Source organism: Chiroxiphia lanceolata, chromosome 22 (genome assembly GCF_009829145.1).
Source record: "Chiroxiphia lanceolata isolate bChiLan1 chromosome 22, bChiLan1.pri, whole genome shotgun sequence".
In the NCBI taxonomy this organism is placed as follows: domain Eukaryota; kingdom Metazoa; phylum Chordata; class Aves; order Passeriformes; family Pipridae; genus Chiroxiphia; species Chiroxiphia lanceolata.
Genome location: NC_045658.1, coordinates 2,094,287 through 2,114,182, shown reverse-complemented (window position 1 = coordinate 2,114,182; position 19,896 = coordinate 2,094,287). Strand labels below are relative to the sequence as shown.

The 19,896-nt window shown below is 50.1% G+C and overlaps 1 protein-coding gene and 1 long non-coding RNA gene across 2 annotated transcripts in view; one reads left to right on the top strand and one right to left on the bottom strand.

Moving 5' to 3' along the window:
- Positions 1-632: 632 nt before the first annotated feature.
- LOC116797515 lies at positions 633-1,422 on the bottom strand. Its single transcript, XR_004360669.1, has 2 exons — positions 1,238-1,422; positions 633-951 (listed from the first exon to the last, which is right to left on the bottom strand). It is a non-coding gene; the product is annotated as an uncharacterized LOC116797515 (long non-coding RNA).
- A 6,528-nt stretch (positions 1,423-7,950) lies between these two features.
- The window catches only part of ZBTB40 (zinc finger and BTB domain containing 40), a 30,618-nt gene continuing 18,672 nt past the window's right edge, over positions 7,951-19,896 (top strand). The window contains 8 exon segments of the mRNA XM_032709311.1: positions 7,951-9,499; positions 9,502-9,962; positions 10,108-10,163; positions 10,303-10,329; positions 10,452-10,554; positions 10,556-10,580; positions 16,422-16,647; positions 17,166-17,304. Of these exon segments, the coding sequence (XP_032565202.1) occupies positions 9,125-9,499; positions 9,502-9,962; positions 10,108-10,163; positions 10,303-10,329; positions 10,452-10,554; positions 10,556-10,580; positions 16,422-16,647; positions 17,166-17,304 (1,412 nt within the window). The 5' untranslated portion in view covers positions 7,951-9,124.

Sequence of the window (19,896 nt, the reverse complement as noted above, 5' to 3'; positions counted from 1 at the left end):
GACAGCCATAGCAGAGACAGCTCAGTACAGGAGACTGGCAAAGGACTGTGGTCTGAACAGGTCCCCAGGAACCTCTCTTCACAACTCCACAAGAAAACAGCCTGTCCTGCTTTTGTTGCATGCATCAAAAGTGACCTTGAAACCTACTGCTGCTATGCCATTTCTATTGTACTGGCAGAATAGCTGCTGTGCCACTCTTGGCCAAGAATCCTGGCCAAGAGGCATTTCCCTGGCAGAGAACAGAGGCCTCAGAGCAGAGCAGGTCTCATCATGACGTTGTGGGTTTATAATTAATACCCATTTGTCTGCAAGCTGATCTGCTTGACCACATGCCAGCCCCAGAATTTCATCTGCATCCCTGTGGAGAGAGCTTGGCAGTCACCAGGACCCACAGTCCCAGGCCCTGCTGCCTGTCTGGTGCTCCTATACCAGGTCACACACAGCCTAGGATATCACTCTCCACACCTCTGTGCACTTATCCTGCAATTAGCACTTGTTTATGCAAATGAGCCAGTTCATTAGCTCTCCTCCTCAATCTATCAATAGGTGGAGCAGATAACCCCCCTCCAGGCCTAGGAATGTGAATGGTCACACCTGAACCTGCTGCTGCCAGGCAAGGCTGGGGTTTTTTTTTATTATTTTTCATGCAGAATACAGCCAAAATCTTTCTGCTTCCCCAGTGATGCTAGTCAAAAACAAAGCTTCCCCAGAGCCCTGTTGCAGCCAAGCACAGAGGGACCGGCAGTTTTCAGGTGTCCAACCATGCAGAGCGCAGAGAATGCCCACGGGAGAGGAGAGGGGTCACATCAGCGCTGGCACAGGCACGGTCCCTGCAGAGCCGTGGCTCAGCAAGGCCAGCGGGGCGACTCGGTGGCCTCCGACTGTCCCCTGCACTGGCTGTTGGAGGCAGGGCCAGTCCCGCTTGCTGGGGCCATCTGGAAACTCTCAGACCTGCTGAAATGAAATTCACCCGGAGCCCTCGTGTGAGCCGCGGGCCGGGTCAGGTTACTGACAGGGAGACCCGGAACGTAAACACACCGAGGTCTCCAGGAGGCGCAAGGAGCACTCGTGCTGTGGCAGAAATACAGACCTCGATCTCAGGGAGGAACAAGGAGCGCCCGTGCTATGGCAGAAATACAGACCGGGGTCCTGTCACCCCTGCCCTGAGGGCAGGATGCCGGCGCACAGACTGGGAACAGCCTGTTCCCACCCTGCATCCCGCTGCACGCCGACACACGGCTGACACATTGGCAAGCACGGTGGTCTTCAGCATCTGAGGGCTCCTCTGCCCCTCGCATGCCCCGGGGGCAGCCATACACCCTGGTGTCCCTGCCTGCGACACACACACCCCCCTCACCACCCCAGGTTTAGGCCCGGTGCTGGGAAAGGCCTCTGGGATCAAGTCCAACCTACGGCCCAACACCACCTTGTCAACTAGACGACGGCACTAAGCACCATGTCCAGTCTTTCCTTGAACACCTCCAGGGACGGTGACTCCCCCACCTCCCCGGGCAGCCCGGCCCGATGTCTGCCCGCGGGGGCTGCGAGAGCGCCTGAGGCGGCGGGCACGGGGTGAGGGCGCGGCGGGAGGAGCAGCCACGGCCGGCGGGTCCCTCAGGGGTGGTTGTTCGCGACTTCGGGAGCTCTCAAAGTACAGACACAGCGTTTCTAGCTCAGAAAGGAGTTTATGTTTATTCGGCTCAAGATGCAACGCGGAGGTTTCCGCAAACCAAGTACACCCAGGGCCAAAAAGCTACATCTTTTACACAGTAAAATCCGCATGAACCCGCCTATCTAACACATATTCTCCGCCTACCTAATGCATATTTATTTAGGCGATGTGACCTCGCGCAATGCTTGAGACACAGAATTCTTTCCCTCATTAAGCAGCTTCTGTTGCAGAAGTTATCTGACTACACCAGTCACCTTTACAAAAGGTGAGAAAAGTCAGCCTGGGGGACAGAGAATTCCACTGAAGACACCGCGGGGAGGCGGCGGCTCCGCCGCGGCCTCAAGATGGCGGCGCCGTGAGGGGGGAGCGGGCGGGGCCGGGGGCGGCTGTTGTTGAGGGTGGTTTTGTTCCCGCCGCCGCCCGCCCGCCGTGTCCACCGCACCGCTCCCAATAAAGGTAAAACTATGCCGATGGGGCTCGGGGCTGCGACCCCGTCGGGCTGTCCCGGCTCCGGCCGCCTCCGCCCTCGCTACCCCAGACCCGCGCCGCGGGTTCGCCTCGTTCCGCGGGGCTGAGGGACGGGAGGGTCCCTCCCTCGCCCGCAGGGCCCCTGCGAAGCCTTTCAGGAGGTTAAGGGGGGCCTGGGGGTGCCCGTGCCTGCATCCTGGCATCCTGGCCGGGAGGGGAGACCCCCGCGGCCCACCCGTGGGTGCTGTGTTACATCGGAGTGAGCCTTTGCAGGTGCTCCGCGGGTGCCCAAAAAAACACTTTGCCCCTCATTTAAAACACTACCCGCATTCCCTCTGCCAAAGGGAGCTGGGTGATCCCATGTGGCAGGGGCTTTTCCTTTTGTAACCTGCACATAAAAGATGCTCCCGCCGGAATTTTGGCTCCACCTGCCCGCTGGGTACCTCTGACCCTCCAAAGGTGTTTGTCATTAGCTGTGCGTTAGGGCCTCTTTGAGCTGTGACCCTCTCCAGGACGTTTTTTTAAAGGTACGCTTGGAGGGGGGTTTATCTTTTGCTTTCACACCTATGGCCACAGCACATTCCTCTCTAATCACATCCACTAATCACATCTGTTCTTTGCCATAATCCATCAAGACCGGGCCTTCAAGAGACAAATAAATAGGTTTTTTGCACAATACCAAAAAGCGAGCAGTCGGATCCGTTTTTTCCTGTGTGATCTCCAGCTCGACAGAGCTGCTGCAGAGGAGCAGTGAGAAGAGAGCAGCAGGGCTGACCCTGTTCCCAGGTCAGGTTAGATGTCTTACAGAAAGGTGCTGTGGTGGGTTCTGGTCACTAAAGCCCAGCTCCTCCCTACAGAGGGTGAGTCTTGGGGGCAGTTTGCTCTCCCGTGCTGACACACCTATGGGCCAGACGTGACATAAGGCAGCAGGATTCTGCAGGGTTTTGATTAAGAGATGCCAAGCGTCTTGTGTTTGAGGAGGAATTTGGGTTAAAACCCCCATTCGAAGACAGGGTGATGCAGGAACAGCCTGTCAGAGCACAAACTGGAACAGAGGTCCTCTCCCAGCCTCTCGGCCCTCCTCATTTGCTCATGTTTCACCTCTTTCCACTATATTTTAACTACCTCAACAAACGCTTAAAGAAGGTGCCAAAGACGAGCCCGTTGTCACCTGAAAAGCTGCTCAGCAGTTAGAGAGTTCTTCCAGGAGGTGGAGGAAGCGCATTGGCTTCCTGGGGTAAACCCCACTCAGCTTTCACAGTGCTGGATCTTCCTCTGCTGGGTCTTAGAGCAGGGTTTGAAGAGTTGTTGAAGGGCCTTTTGTGTTAATGGAATTTTGTGGCTGAGAAGGTGCCTCGGATGGCCCAAAGCAGGTGGAGACAGCGATGGAAGTCCAAATGTCCACAGACTCAGCTCAGTAATTGTGTGTACTTACTAAGAAGTCTGAGGGAATTGGACCCATTTTGGGGTGACCACGCTTGAGAAATGTAATTTTCAAGCTTTTTTTTTTTTTTTTTTTTAAATTCCCTGTGTGCTTAAACAGGCCTTTGGATCAAGGCACCTCAGGGATGTGTTGAGCCATGTCTGCCCTTGGCTGTGGGAACAGAGGTCTCCTGTGCTTCTGCTGATGCAAAATGGGTGACAAAAACTGGTCTAGTGTCGTTTTGACAAGTCACAAATAAATTACAACACACTGACGTAAACCTGCCTTACAAACAGCAGTTCAAATGTCCAGCTTCTGTTTTCTGAGGATGTTAGGGGAACCTGCAGAATACAATTAGCACTTTTCAGTGTTCTTGGGAACAGTGATCTGTGGCTGAGCAGTGACTGGAGCAAACTGGCATTTTTTTGGGTTTGTGCAGCTTTTCCACTGCGTGATTTTATTCGCTTTTTGAGGCAGCCCTCGGTTTGAAGAGTAACAGAAAACTTAACATTAAGAGTTGGAGCAGAGCTGTTTGTTTTTCAATCTGTTTGTATTTCTGTTCTGAGCATCAGCACAGACAAAATGCGTGGGGTTTGAGCGGTATATTCTGCTGCCTTTAGAGACTGTGGAGCGCTGAATTTAGTCAAAGTGTTGCTTATTTTCCTCTGTTATCAGTCTGCACTGATGCTCTGAACTGCAACAAAATAGATTGAAAAACAAATTGGTGTGCCCTATCTCCTTGTGCTGGATTTCACATTATCCTCTGGGCGAGCTGCCTGCTCTGCCCCTTTGGAGCACCCCAGAGACAAGTAATGACCCCTCAAGCCTCTTTCAGCACTTCAAAGACTGAATTGCTTTTGGTGGGAGAGGTAAGAAAATTGAATTGCAGTCCTTGATTTTCTGGCTTTTCAATAACCCTCATTGTAAGATCATCATCTTGGTAACAAAAAACCAGGAAACTGGTAAACACACGCAGAAAATATTCAGATTGTGATTTAAGGCTGTCACTGCCCTTAACTCCTCAGAGATAAAACCAAAACACTGCCCCTCGTTTAGAGGCCAGTGTCATTCCCAGGGTCGAGGAACATGAGAGATGAATCCCAGCTTTCCATCCTGCTGAATTCACTGATTTCCATAAGAACTGTGAAATGAGCCTTTGAGTGGTTGTAAGTGGGCCGGGATGGGGTGAGCCCCTCTCACAGGGCAAGGAGCCTTTGTGGGCTGGCACCTGCTTCAGTGACCACTGCAGGTTTTAGCTCCCTGAGCAGAGGGTGCTGGGGAGCAGGAGGGTTGAGGGGTGCTCCTGTGAGTGCCTCCCGTCAGCTCCAGCAGAAGTGGCATTTACTTAACACAGGGAAGTTGGATTCTTCCATTTTGCTTCTCCCTTTCTGTCCACTTTGCGTTTTGTTTTGTTTTGTTTTCTGCCTGCTTTGGTTCAGCTTTTTAGAAACTCACATAGGACTTACTTTCTTCTACTTTCTCATCGGGTGTGCCGGCTGATTTTATGAAGCTTCATTATCCATGTGGGTGCTCCAAGTTATCCATCTCTGCCTGGCCCTGGGCAGTGCTGGGCAGTGCTGGACTGTGCTGGGCTGTGCTGTGCCGGCAGCAGAGGGAGCAGCAGGCTGTGGGTTTGTGCCTTTCAGAACCACTGTGCTGGGAGTGCTTCATTTTTCGGTAGCGTGCAGCAATAGTAGTTGGTTTTGGGTTTATTTTAAAGCTACAAAAAGCCTGCTCCAGGAGGAATTTCAGGTGTGGAACACATCCTCAAGTTGGCCACTGAGATGGATGCAGAAAGAGCTTTTGGTGTTATTAGTGGCAGCAGCTGTGTTGACCAGCACCTTGCAAAAGTCCTTAGTTCTGGCAGTGAGGGACATACAGAATCCTTTTGCTAAGGCCACAGAGACATTACAATTCTTTCTGTGCCTTGTGATGGGTGTTCTAAAGGTGTGGGTACTGTGGCAGCAGGAATTGTGAGGGAAGAGTGGTCTCATCCATGCACCTTTGGAGCACCTGTCTCTGCAGTCTTAATTGCTAAAGTGCTTGGTCCTAAATTTCAATTATCTTTTGATGAACCTGGTGATGTGGGTGGCTTTTGAATCTGTTGGATCTAGATGGAAGTAATTATATGAATAATGAAGAGAAGTAATTTAATTTGGGCACTCTTTTTTTGTTGTTTGGATAGAATTGGGTGTCCATCTTTCCTCCTTCTCTGTGAAGAAAGGTTGTTGCTCTCGACAGATCTTTTTCCTGTTCTACTGTAGCTTAAAGGAAAAGACATGATTCCCTCAAACTGTGGAGTTGTGTGAGGGCAGGAATACCTGGGAAAAGGTGGAATGAGCTGGAACTGAACAGTGGAGGGTGATGTTTGCTGCAGACCTGTTCTGGACCACCTCTACTTGGGAGTTCAGAAGAAGAAGAGGCATTTTGCTGAAGTGGGTGTCCTGAGAGCAATCACAGATGGCAACTGCTGCTTAAGGATGACGGGGGACATTTATTGACATGTTGTCAAGTAGAGCCTTAGGAACTTTAGGCACTGTTGAAAACTTGGCTTAAATTGCTTATTTCACAGTCTCACTGGAAGCTGGTGGAAGGAAAACTCTTAAGCCATCTTGGTGTTCTCCCTGGAAAGCTGGAAGGATGGGGTTTAAGATGTCCCATCAAAGGATTAATTTTGCAAAGCCTGTTTCTTGTGCAGCTCAGATGGGCAAATGCCCTGTCTCCTTTGTCCCCTTTGTGACTCAAGTGAGTCAGACCTTGTCTTGGTTTACTGGCAATATGTCCCAGGAGGGCTGCAGAGAAGCAGCTTTAAGATGAAGACGTGACAGTTGGCCATTTCTTACCAGTGCTGCTGGCAGAGGCAGACAGCTCATGTTCTGTCAGCACTCATCGCTGCTGAAGGATGTTACCTGCTCTCAGAGGTTCCCAGTTCCACCCAGTCCCCCAGCCAGCTCTCCCAGAAGTCATCCAGAGGATGGCTGGGAGATGAAGCCAGACAAAACTCAGGTGAGAAAGAAGACATGTAAATTAACAGTTAGAATAACTGTGGTGGTGGAGGGTCCTCCCCCTAAAAATCAGTTCTTATCATGACTAGGCACCTTACTGGAAGAGAGGCTTTAGCCAAACCCAAGTTATGAGCCTGGAAATCTGGGAGGCAGTGATGGATGAGGAATCAGATTGCTGGTGTGGTCCCTTCTGGCTCTAAGCTTTGAATAAAAGCCTGAAGTGTGCTCTAAGTAGGGGGCAGTTGCCTTGAGGCTGGTCTTGGCCAGCACCCCTTGTTACAAATGCCTGTTCTCTTTGGCAGTACGGGGTTGTTGGGTCCCTATAATTAAAGCGGTAAAATGTATTTAAACAAATACGTCTGTGCTAATTGCTTAGGACACATTTTCCAGAAGAAGGGGACATGCTGCTAGGCTGCTTAGAGCTTCACTGTTTCGAGCTGTCATGAGCAAATATGTCTTCTATATTCCTGCCAGGAATAGAGGGAGCAGACGGTGCTGCTGCTTCCTCCAGCTTGCCACGGTGCAAGCAATAGGTTTTGTGCAGAAGGCTGTTCATGGCAAAGTGAGCAGACGTCTCTTCCAGGACATCGATGTTTCCTGCTTGTCCTTTTGTAGGAAGAGCCACAGCTATTATTATTTAACCAGCAGACCCAATTTCATCTCAGATACTGGAAGTCCTTCAGCTTCAGGAAAGAGTGGGTGGACTGAAAATGCTATTTACATTGAGCCTGGCAAAAGAATCAGGTCTTTCTCTTCTCCCACGGCCAGCAGTGACTCTGCTCATGGCAGCTTGATTCCTTGGGGGAGGAGAGCAGAGCCCACATGTTGGATAGGCTGGAAGTGCAGGTGGCCAGCCCTGTGCAAGGCTGAAGGGGTGGATCTGGTGCAGCAAAGATGAGCTGCAAACCAGCCAACCTTTGTTAGTGATGTGCCCGGAGGAGCTCTGTCTCTGAGAAGCAGGAGGGTGGGCTGTCATTCCGCTCAGGTTTTCCTGCCTTCCAGAGAAGGACCTAACCACCATGTGCTCTTGCTTCACAGGTACCCAGATGGGGAGCAGGACACCTCTGCTTGGAGGTGATGGCAAAACCATCTGGGATCTTCACCTGGTGATTGAAAAACATGTTCCATAGTACTTCACCTTTAAAGCCTGTGGGAGTTCTTGGCCACTCAGGAGAGCTCTCCTGCGTGGCTGGGATCCACCAACCAGTTGCTCAGCTGTCTGTACCTCTGCAATGAGGTGATGCCTCTTGGCTTCTTCTGTCTTCCCACAGCCACCACAGGCAGTGCCACTCAGAAGGACAGCTGGGGTCCTGCCTGCCAGTGGGCAGGAAGTCCTACTTCCCACAAAGGCTGAGCTCCAGAGGGGTTTGTGCCTTGAAGAAGCAGGGTGCCAGCTCAGCCCGTGCCCAGTGTCTGCTTGTGACTTGCAGTGTTGGGGATTGCTCCAAGCCTGCTTTCCTGAGAGGCAGCACTTCGAGGTGGAGTGTGTGCTCCTTAAAGCTCATGCCCTGCTGACAGGCAGTATTAGTCCTGTTCTCTGCAAGAGAGCAGGAAGCTGAGTGCAAAGATGTTAAGTGTTGAAGGTCATGTAAATTGTGTCCATCCAAGTGCTCTTTCTCTGGTGTTCATGCTGTTTTGTGGCCTGCACTAGTGTTAGGCATCCAAGTGTGTAGACAAGGCAGTGACATCTTTATCTTGTCTAGCTTAGATAAAAACTCCAGGTATCCCGCTGATACAAAATTCTGTTGGCAGATGTCCTATACATTCTCCCTCCTGCAACAGGGTGGGGAGGGGGGAAGTAAAAGGAAGGCTCTGGTAGATGAGATTTAAGACTCTGGACTTCTGCAAAAAAATTACAGCTTGGGAACAAAGACTTGTAAATTGATGAGTTGGGACTGTGGTGTGCTGAGAAGGGGGTGCTGAAGGCCCTGGGCTGCAAGCAGACCTCTGTCTCTAATGTTCACGTGGCCCTGCTCATCTTAGCAGTGATGTAGGGAGAAAATGAGCTGGTCCCAAACCACTTAGTGCTTTGCAGATCAAAACTAGCTTCTCAGATTCTCCTCTGTGTTTCATAGATGATCTGAACAGGTCTTCCTGCCCTGCTTTCCCACCTGTCCTTTCAGAAACCAGCTGCTGAATTTGGCATCAGCTCCAGCCCCTGGCTGCAGGCACAGCCTGGCACTGCAGTGCCTGGTCTGGTGGGCACTCACACCTCCATGAGCTGTATGGCACAGCGGGGAGGTTCTGCTCCCTTTTTAAAGCTCCTGGGACTCAGCACTCAATCCAGATCTGCTCACTGAGGTTTGAATACTATCAAGGTTCTTTAGGTCTCAGGGTAAACTGCTGAATTTGTGGAATGTGAGTTCAGAATGGGGATCTTGCTGTAACCACAGAACTGCAGCACAGTAAACTACTGGAATGTGTAAACTGAAAAGTAGTTTTTACTTACTCTTCTGTCTTGCAGAGCAAAATGCTGACGGGGTCCCTTTCCTTCTCATTAGCTGGGTTTTGTGAGAGCAGTGTGGAGGCCACGGTGAGAGGAGGCCAGTGGGTGCCATGGAGCTCCCCAGTTGCAGCCAGCAGCTGCTACCCCAGCTGTACACCCTGTGCAAGGAGCAGCACTGCTGTGACTGCACCATCTTTACTGGGGACGTGCATTTTAGAGCACACAAGGTGGTTTTGGCTGCTGCCAGCCTGCTGTTTAAATCCCTCTCGGGCCATACAGACAGCACCTCCATTGATGCTTCTGTGGTGATGCCTGAGGAGTTTGCAGTCTTGCTGGAGATGATGTACAGTGGCAAACTCCCACTGGGGAAACACAATTGCACCAAAGTTACCTCTGTGGCAGATAGTCTGCAGATGTTTGATGTGGCTGTTAGTTGCAAAAGCCTCCTCAGGGACCTCATAAGCTGTTCTCCTCGGGACCAGGTACACTGAGAGGAGTCTCCAGCCAGGCAGCAGATTCATCTGAAAACAAAGCTGAAGCTAATAACCTGCCCCAGTCTGGAAAACCCAAAGAAGAAAAAACAGATATCCTCCTCACTCAGAGAGTTTTCCCTTTACCTGGCCCTGTAGAAGCAGAAATGGAAGCAGATGTTTCTCCTCCTGGCCAGGAACTTACTGTGAATTGCACCTGGGTTCACGAGGACTTGATGCTGAATGTCTCCAGGTCCCTCCAGGAGGATTCAAGCTCTGGCCCTGACCAGCCTGCCCATGCTGAGTGAAGTGGCTGTGTGGAAGAGCCTCCAGAGCTTGCTGAGCCTCCAGAGGGGAAAGGGCCATCAAGGGATTTAGGTCTTCCCAGGTCTGGGCACAGCATTGCCTCCTGTTGGCAACACATCGACTCGCATTTTCCTGTTATGGGGTATCTTTTTCTCCATGTTGGATCTTTTTAGTTTGCCCTGGGTTGGTAGCAACACCCCGTTCTGCAGGGATTTTCTTCCTTTGGCTTTTGCAGTTGTTTCACGCTCACCATTTTGCCAGAGCTGTAGTGAGCAAAATTTTTCACACCTAGGTGTGTGAATGCATCTGCCGTGCAGTGGGATCTGTGTTTGTGCAGGACATGGGGCTGATCAGACAGTCTGTCTAACAGCAAGTGAACAGAGTTGCCTACTAATGCTACCTTATCCTTTAAACTCCTATTCAGCATGAGAGGAAAACAGAGGCTGTACTGGGTTTAAAATAAATGTTCCATTTATAACTGGTGTTAAATAAACCGTTGGTTTTCCCTCCAGGCTGTGTGATGTCTTCAGAAGGGATTTGTAAGTCACAGTTTTCCTATTATAGCCAATGTGCTGGTTACAAACCGATGCCTTTCAGTCACATCGTGCTTTCTGCGAATCCCTTCAATTAGCAAATAACTCATCTTGTTTCTCTCGCACAGCAGCAGAGAGCAGAAGCTGTAAACTGGATTTCTTTCTTCGAAATGAAAGTGTTTTCTCTGAGGCCCCTTCTGATGCCCAGGCTGTGCTGAAAAGACTCGAGCAGAGAAACTGATGCCTCTCAAAAGGAGGTAGGTGTGTTTACTTCCATAAATGATACAAGTTTTTTCTTAGCCCATCCTGCTAAGGGCTAGAATAGTGTGCCTTGCTCAGGAAATTGTTGCATGGGAAACTGGTGCCTGGTTGTTTGAAGGGCACCATGTGCTCACCTGAGCACCACCCTGGAGAGAAGCATCTGTAAGTGCAAGCTGCTCATGCACACAGATAAAAAGTATGTCCTGCCCTGAAGACATCCTTGTGTTTTAGGAGAGCTCCAGCACAGATTTCTCTCCTCCTGTTTATGGCATTTGCTTCAGAAACTGCATCGACTTGTAAACAACTGACATATGAGATCCCAATATAGATTTCCCAAGCTCTTGGCACTGTCTTGCTGTGGAGCCTCTGCTGCACTCTGTGGATGGCAGAGCTGCTGAGGGGGCAGTGGAATGGAGGGTGGAAGGGGGGTGCCAGGTGCTGCCCCGTGATGCTTCTCCTGGCTGCTTTAAGAGCAGTCAGAGCTGGTGAATGGTGCTTGGTTTCTGTTGGAGGGGATAGCTGAGTCTGGTGCTTGGGGTGTGCTGAAGAGTACTCTGGGCTCTGAGCAGTGGTAGCCACATACCAGCTGTTGTCCCAGCTCAGAGCCACCACAGAAACAGCAGGACATGCAACATTTTGGCCGTGGTGGCATTATGCTTATGAAAGCCCAAGGCTTTATGTCTGTTAGAAAAAAAAACCCAAAACATGTATGACAGCAGAGAGGAGAATTCCCTTGGGTTGGGGAGCAAAGGATTGTTTTCTGCTGAGTCCTTAAATGTTCATGGAGGGAAACCTGAGTTCCCTTAGCTGCTGGTTCTCCTGATGTTATTGAATGTAACATCTCGTGGCCTTTAGGAGACAGATTTCTATTTGCAGCAGCAAGCCCAAGCCTGGCTGGGCTGACAAGCACCTCTGAATGCCCTGCTCAGAGAAGGATTAGTTTTTTGTACGTTCGTTTGTCGCCGCGATCAGATAAATGTCAGGTTTAAGGTTTTACTGTTCTCCACCCTTACAGTAGGGGCAGAGCTGGGGTGAGTGCCGTGCAGTGGGGATGGGTGTGGCCAGAAGGGATTTGGCAGCTCAATGCCCCCGTGCCAGCAGCACCACCGCTGTCTCCTGCCCCCCTTGCTGCTCTCGGCAGGGCAGAGTTGTGCCGGCAGAGCCCAGGCAGGTGAGCTGCAGCTTCTGTGCTGCACGACGGCCTCGCTTGCTATTGCTTTGCACTCACTGCCGTTTCATGTTCCTTCAGCACCTCAGACCCAGCAGGGGAGGTTTACAGCCCCATTTGCGGCCCTTTGTGCTCCCAAAAGAGCTGTTGCAGCAGGAGCCAAGTGGAGGGGTTGTGGTGCTCAGAGCCGGTTTGGGTGTCTGACTGCAAAGCGGTAGCTGGACAATTTTTCTGCAGCTATAAATAAATGCTGAATAAATGAGAAATGGATTTTCTTTAAGCCTTCCCGAAAAATCGCTTCTCAGCTGTGACAAGCATGAAAAGTGTCAGCCCCAGGGCAGTGGGGGAACAGGCTGCATGCAGCCTGTTGTAAGCAAGGACTCAACCAGATCTGTCCCTCTCTGAGCTCCCCTCTGAGATCAGCGGGACCTCTGGGCGCCAGCACTGAGTCTGGGCTCTGTTTGTAGCACACAGAACAGCTCTTTCCCAGAAGGGCCTGGTGTTTTCTTTAGGGGGAAGCACAGCAGTGTGTTTTTAAAGTCATGCTTGAAGTGCAAGTTCAGCTCCTAAGAGCCCAGCTCGGATGTGTAATTCAGGCTGAGGTTGTGCCAGTGGTAGATGTCAATGGATTTTCTTTCTCTCTCCTTTTTTTTCCCTCCCCTTCTTTGTATCCTTTTGCTAGTCATTTGCTTGAAGTCTTGGGTGGCTCGGGACAAGTAAAAGCAGGTCTGGAAGCCAGTGAGATGTGGTTTCTTTGCAGAAGGCATTGCTGGGTGTGCTTGCCCTGCTGCAGGGGAGGTCTCCTATCCCTCGGGTGCTTCTGCCTGGGAGCCTTTTGGGGGTGGCTGATCTCTCTGAGCAAGCAGTGATGTGCTTTGGGCAGCAAAGCCTGGGCAGTGTGAGGGTTCAGAGGGGTTTTGCAAGCCTACCTGTTGGCACCAAGGCTGTCCTGGTGTTCAGGCTCCTCTGGTTTCTCTGGGATTTGGGTTTGGATGCTTCTTTATTTCCCTTCTGTTGCTGGTGAGCTCATCCCTGCATGGTGCCTTGTTCCCTGCAGCACTCCTGTCTGCTCCCCTCTGCTGTTCCTGCCTATTCCCTCTTGCTTCCAGTGGAGACTTGTTTGGTCGTGGGCTTTTTTCCCCAAGAAGGTTTGTGGTACAAGGCTGGCTTTTGTGAGAACTATTGCTTCTCTTCTGATTTTGGTGTTCTGATCTGCTCCCCGAACTGAAAAATGCAGATGAATTGCTTTTCAGTTTAGGGAGATGTGATTTTTGGGCTTGTTTTTGCTTTAGAGTTTCTCTGTATATCTCGCATAAACTACTCCTATCTAATTTGGTTCCGGCTTGGATGAAACCTGCTTGGAAATGAGAACAAGACTGAAATTGCAGTAATTTGGGGAAGCGTGGAAGAGCTTTGCTGGTGTCAAGTCTTATCTTCCTGTGCTCTCTTAGAGAAACTCAATTCAAATTATTGCACAGCTCATTTGTTCCCTGTACTGCTGGGTTCAGATGAAGTGGGGGAGCGTTGATGCTCCCACGTAGAATAAATGTCACTGTGCTTGTGGATCGTTTCCATTGCCTGTGGGCCTGTCCAATCCTTGGTTGTCGTCCTTCATTTGCAGCTGCAGGGATTTCTGGATGCAGCAGAAGAAAGAAGTTTCCTGTTATCTTCTGCATCCTGATTAGCAGTGAAAGCTTGCGAGGGTTTTGCTTTTTTCCTGTCACGGTGACAGAGCTAGAGAACTTTTTTCCACCCTATTCTGGTGTGCTTGTGTAGAAGTTTGGGCTGAGCTTTAGCTCCTGTTGTGTTGAGCAAGCAGGAGGTCAGCATCGTCCACAGAGCCTTCATGGGGTCTCCCTCATCAGTCACATACAGATGCAGGCTTGAAAAAAAAGCAGTTTGGGTTTCTGAAGGAGAAATGGGAGCGCAGTTTTTTTCTGATTATTATATGCACAGTGATAGTTGATTGACTTCATGGTGGGGTCACAGCCAAGGAGCTTCTCTGAGAGCCAGGTGTGTGGAGCCTGTCCTGGGCCTGTCCGTGCACCAACCCTGCAGGTTTCCAATGACTTTTTTATATTTTTTTCACCTTCTTCACATTGAAAATTAACAGTATAAAACCCAAAGCAGCGTTCATTCACAGGCACTGATGTTGTGGCTCTGGAAGTTTCCCCATGGTGCCCAGCCTCCTGTGGTGTACCTGAGTGTCCCTCTGCTCACATGGGAGAGGTCTGAAGGGAGCCAGCTTCTTCTGCTACCCTGAACAGCTGCTTTTCAGCCTGGCTCTTGCAGATCCCTCCTCACCACCCTCTGGAAGTTTGCATTCACTCTAAAGCCAATGCTTGAAGAAGATCACTCAGAAATAGTCACTGAGGTGGCTTTTGCTGGAACGTTGCTCTCACGGTGGGAGCAGGAGCATTGATAAGGCATGAAAAGCCATAATCCTGGTCTCCCACCTGCAGGGAAGAGCTAGTGGCCAGCTGGGCTAGTGACTGCTCTGCCCTCCCTCTCTCCTCACATCCCTCATTAGTCTCAGTTATGGGCCACTGCACCTTGCCTGGGGTGGCCAGGCCCAGGCATTGTTTGCCCATCTGGTTGAGGTCCTCTCTGGAAAAACATGGAAGATGTGGAGATGATACAGAGATAGGAGAGCTGCCTCCTGGGCCCTTACCTGCAGAGATTCCTGTTCAGAGATTGCCTTGGGGCTGCCGTGGGCATGGGAAGGCCTGAGATGAACTGGGAGGGCTGTTCCATGGTGTGTGACCACTGAGGTGGTGTGTGAGCTGGGAGTGTTGTGGCCTCCAGAACTGACATCCTCAGCTGGGACCAAACTTCTCAGTCACCATGGAGCCTGTTTGGTGGCACAGCTCAAGCTTAAGCCAGGTCTTGGTGACTCAGTTTCCCTCTTGCTCCCATCTGGAAGCTGGATGTGTGCTAATTTGTGCCAACTTGGCCAGGAAGGGTTTTGCAGCATCCCAGGCAGTGAAAGCCTGATGGATCAGGCTGTAATGTGGGGGCATATTATGACTAAGTGGAAGCTGGGATTCCACCTAGGATCAGTATTTCTCCATATTTTCCAGGATCTTTTGGAATTGTTAGCGCTTCAAAGTAAGTATAAAATGTACTGTGTGGTCTTTCATAGCAATGCTGAAAGGCTGTTGTTCCCACTGAGCAACATGTCTGAGGAAAAGTCTTCTGGAAAGAACCTATAAATAGCAGATCATTTCAGTTACTGAAAAGTCATTTCCATTAACCAAGTCCATGCACTGAGGAAGGGATGTTGCCTGGGGCTCTGGGCAGCAATGCTGTGCTATTTTAATTTTAAAAAAATCCCAAAATTAAAAAATATATTGCAACAATGACAAGTTATTTTTCATCCATATTAGTACAAACATGGATTCAGGAGGATCTGAACACCTTCAGGATGGTGAGAGTGGAGGTATTTTGTTTTGATCTGGAAGGGGCCAGGCATGCAAACCTTGAGAACAAACATGATCTGGTTATCAAGTCTCATTACAAATTAATGTTTGCATTAAAAAAAAACACCTTTAAGTTTGTTCTCCGGCGCATCTGCGGCATCTCCTTTCTTCTTTCCACCAGAGCCCTTCATGTCCACAGTCTCTGTTCAACAGGAAAACCCAAGTGGGAGAAGCTGGGAGTCGTTCAGCTTCCCCTCTGAGGACGGTCATTGCACTGGGTCATTGCACTGCCTTGCTCCCCAAATCTGTGAGCATTTCCCCCTGCTGGGAAAGCCAGCCCAGCCTCCCCCGGCACAGCCCCAAGCAGTTGCATTCAGTCTTTTTATCCCTGGAATAAAAATGACAGTGACAGCAGAAAATGGCCGTTCTCCCTGGAGCGGGGCTGAACTCCCCACTTCAAAGGTACCTTTATAGCATCCCTGGAGTCTCCAGTAAAGGCCACCTGCTCCGAAAGGCTGGCACCTCTCCTGGAGAGCTGGGGAGCGTGTGTCTTCAGGGGCAGTGTTTACAGCACTAAAGGACTTTGGGGAAATAGGAGCAAGAGTTCCAGCTTATTTCTTTGCCTTTTATTTCCGTAACTGCACAGGCACGTTTGCCTCTGGTTGCTGTTTCAGGTCACTGAAGTAGATTTTGGAGCTCTGGGTTTGATTGCCCGGCATGCTGGGAGCCCACGGCACTCAAGAGTTTGTGTGCCTCCTCTCCAGAGCTTTCTCTAGGAGACAAAACTCCACTGTGATTGAGGCTGGAGATTCCTGAAAGTCCTGTTTGAAATGCTCTCTGCTTTCTATGCAAGTGATCCCTCCTTGTTCTGCAGTGAGATCCCGTATCCCTTGCCCTAGCCTTGGCCTTCCAAAGTAGTGGTTATAATCCATGGTTTATCAGGTCCCTTACACTTATTGGCCTGTGGCTATTTGGGGAAGACATGAAGAGGGGTTTGGTGCTGGAAGCAGCTCCAGTTTGTGGGATTTGCTGTACAGGTAAGGGCTGACAGCAGGGCTTGCTGCCTTCCTTCCCAGGGCTGGAGCTTAGGTTCAGGAGTGTGTGTCTATGTGGGGTTGTTTGTTTTTTTTTTTTTCTTCTGTTTAATTTTGTCCCCTGAACAAAACCCCGGGGTTCTGCTTGTTATGTGTGTTTGTACAGGGCAGTTCACTCTGTTATCCAAGTCTTCTTGCATTTCTGTTCTGCTGTAGGCTCTGGCTGCCTGTCTCGCCGAGGCAGGGGAACAGTCACTGTTCAAGAAGTTGCTGAGCAAAGTGGAGCGTGCTCGGCTCAGGGATAGTGACACCCAGGACACTTGGCCCCTGGACACTCAGACACTCCTGTCTTTTCTGAAGCTGTTTCAAGACATGAATTCCAGGCTGAGAGCAGCTCTGCTGGAGAGGGAACAGGGCACTGGAAAAGCCCCACGGCAAGGAGGTAGGAAATGGGGTGCTGCCTCTTGCAAATTGAGTAGGTAATCTTACAGGCAAAGCAGAGAAACCCTGTGTCCTTGGATGCAGGAGGTTTATCACGTGCTGGCCAAGATCCTGGAGCGTTTCTGCCTGCAGCAGCAGGTGTAGCTGTGCAGGGCTCTCCCCATCACTGCCCGGAGGGCTGGATCGATGGCTGGCAGCTAACGTGGGTCAGAGCACAGCTGAGGCTTGGGATTGAAGGCTCCTTTCTTACTCGAGCCTGACACAAAGCAGTGGCCTTGCAAACCTGGTGTTAACCTCCAGCTTGCTTTATGGCTTTGTGCTCTGTTAGATAAATCAGACATTTTCCTTTCATAGAGTTTAAAGAGAATAGTAAAGTGATTTTCCTCTGCTGCTTGTGCTTGGGATGAGCTTTGCTATTCACTTAGATCTTTCACAGAGTCTCCCTTGCTTCAGGAGCCTGTCAGTTCCTTCAGACTGACTTGTTTCTTCTCTTGTGTTTCTGAATCCTTTTCCCCCCAGAGAACAGAGCTGAGGAGGAGACGCTGACCGCTCGCTTGCTGGGCTGCAGGGAGGAGCTGATCCAGAGCATGACACAGCTGAGCCCCATCCTGGAGTTCCTGGAGGCAGCAGAAGAGGGATTCCTGACCCCCTTGGAGAAGTGGGTAAAAACATCTGGAATGAGGCAAACTGTGGGGGCAAGGTGGGATGTCGGTGGGATGCAAAGCAGTGTCGTACCGTGGTTTGCCTCACCTGGCTGTTTCACCTGCCTTCTGCAAAGCACCTGTGTGCTCTCAGGTCCTTCTGTGCTGGACTGTGGGAACAGTGACAGCTGAGCAGTGAAGGCAACCTCAAAACCAGGATCCGTGTCAGACTGCCCCTGCAAGTGGAGCCTGGGGCAGAGGAGGTGCCTGGTATTCCTCCTAGCCCTGAAAATGCCTTTTTGGGAGCATGAAGAAGGCTCTGTAGGGGACTGTGAGCAGAACCACTCTGCTACGTGCTTGCCAGTTCCTGGTCATCAGCTTCCCTTTCAGGTGACTCCCAGCTTTAACTCTTTCTTGTGGCTCTTACCACACAGTTGTCTGCAAGACTAACTGATTTGGTGTTACTTTTTATGTGTTGAAGGCAGCAGTTGGTGGGGAGGACTGTTGCTCTCCTGTCACGTAAGCAGTTGCACTATGTGTGCTGATTTGCAGAGGCCATAAAGGACAAAGTTCTGTGTATAACCTGCTTTCCTTTGTGTTTGGGGGGAGCTGGCTGTACCCTGTGCAGCTGGAACTTACAGGGTACCCTTGCATGCTGCAGTCAGGATGCAGCTTGAGACCTCCTGTCCTAGTTTGTCACATCAGTTAGTTCCTCTGACACAGCATTATAGTGAGTGGAAAGTTGTGCTTGGTGGCATGAATGATCTCTGCTCTCTGTCTGAGTGATCCTGACCAGAGCCACGAGAGCTGGGCTGAGAACCTCTGCCCGACTCATAATCCCCTCAAGTAAGGTCTGCCTTGCTCCTGGTCCCTCACTGGATCCAGAGTGGAGCATCCCTGAGCACAGGCACAGCTGAGCACCAAGCTCTGGCAGCTTCATCAGCAGTGGGGAAATTAGTATTTTCATATATGCCTGTTCATGGTGCAGTATGGCCTTTCTTTTAAAGGCTACACCTTTTCCTTGCATTCTTCTTTTTGTCTTCGTGGAACCAGGTAGTTAAAATTCAGCCATTTTTTGCTTCCCTTCCCATTTTAAAAAACAAACACAACCCCCCAGTAATAACCAAAACCATTCTGCCATCGTAATTCTGCTCCTTGGGCACAGGATACAGCCTGTAGTTGCATCATCATATGCTGCAGGGCTTCTGCCTCCTTTGCTGGAGGAGCAGTGTTATTCCATGTTTCCTTTCATCCTTGTCAGTCACTGTGTGCTCCGTTTGCTGCAGAGCCTCCAAACCCTGCCCCGAATACCAAATCCTTCTCCTCTCTATGGGATCCCTTCATGCTCTTGTTTCAGCCCACAGTTTCCCATGGAATAACAGATGTATTTGGGGAGCCCTCTGGTAAGGAGGGGGGCAGAGCTCTGTCCTGCTGTGGCACAGGAAAACAAGGCAGAAGTTGCCAAGCGTAGACTTGATCTTAACAGCTTTCCTGGTTTTCAAGTTTGGTTTATTTGTTTAATTCTACCCTCTCCCCTCAGACCAATGGAAAAGTGTTTAGTTATTCCAGGAAAATTGATTAAAATGGCAGGCCCATAGCATATGTGCAGGTGGGATCTCTGGTATCTCAGGGACTGGGAAAAAGAACATGGAATTAGCAGCCACCTCTGAAGGTTTCATCTTACCTGATTGAGCCAGTGTTGCACTGGAGCTCTGGGCTGGCAGGGATGGGATCTAGTTCTCCAAGGGTTCATAAAGATGAGGCTTTCCTTTGTCTTCTCACAGTCGCTGCCTCATTAGCTACATATTTATTCAGCAAGATAAGTGGTAGTTTCTCATGTAACAGCCTTTTTTCTGGGCAGCTGGGTTCTTTCTGTGCCTGGTCTGAGCTGTGCGTGGAGCAAGTTTGATTTTCTTTGCTGGAAAATCAGTACACGATGTTTTTGTGAAGCCTCTTCGTAAATCTCTGCTTTTTCCTGGGGAACTTTTTAACCTTTCTCTTTTTTTGAGTGCTTAACCTCTGTGGCTTTTTGGTGTTTCTGTAACTTGGGGAGATGGGACAGAGGATTTGGAAGCAGATTATCACCTAAAAGAAATAAAGTTGGATACAAAGGAAGAGCAGGTAACCTTTCATTCGTGGTGTCTCATGGCTTAGGTTGTTGCAGAGTTCAGAGTGACCACTTCACAATACAGCCTGAGCTCCCCAAGAGATGCTGCTCTTGTACCTCTTCTCAGACTTCAGACTGAGGGATCCAGAGGCAGCTTGGTGTGAATTGAATGGGAGGATACATCAACAGGTTCGCTAACAGAGTTTGGGCTACAAAAGGACGGATCTTTAGAAATGAGAGAAACTAATTAAGGAGTTCAGGTGCTCATTAGAGCGGAGGAGGAGCTGTTGGATTAGTTTCTTTTATGTTAAAGGTAGGAGAACTGTCTGAAGTTTGCATCCTGAATGAGAGAGAACTTCTATAAGAGGTTACAGACCTGAGTGAGTGAATAACTTGAGGAAAGGTTTTAGGACCTGCAGGGAATGGCCAAAACATATGAGAGGCAAATAAATGTACTGTAGAGCTGTGAAGAGGCTTGTGGCACATCAGGCTGCTGGGCATC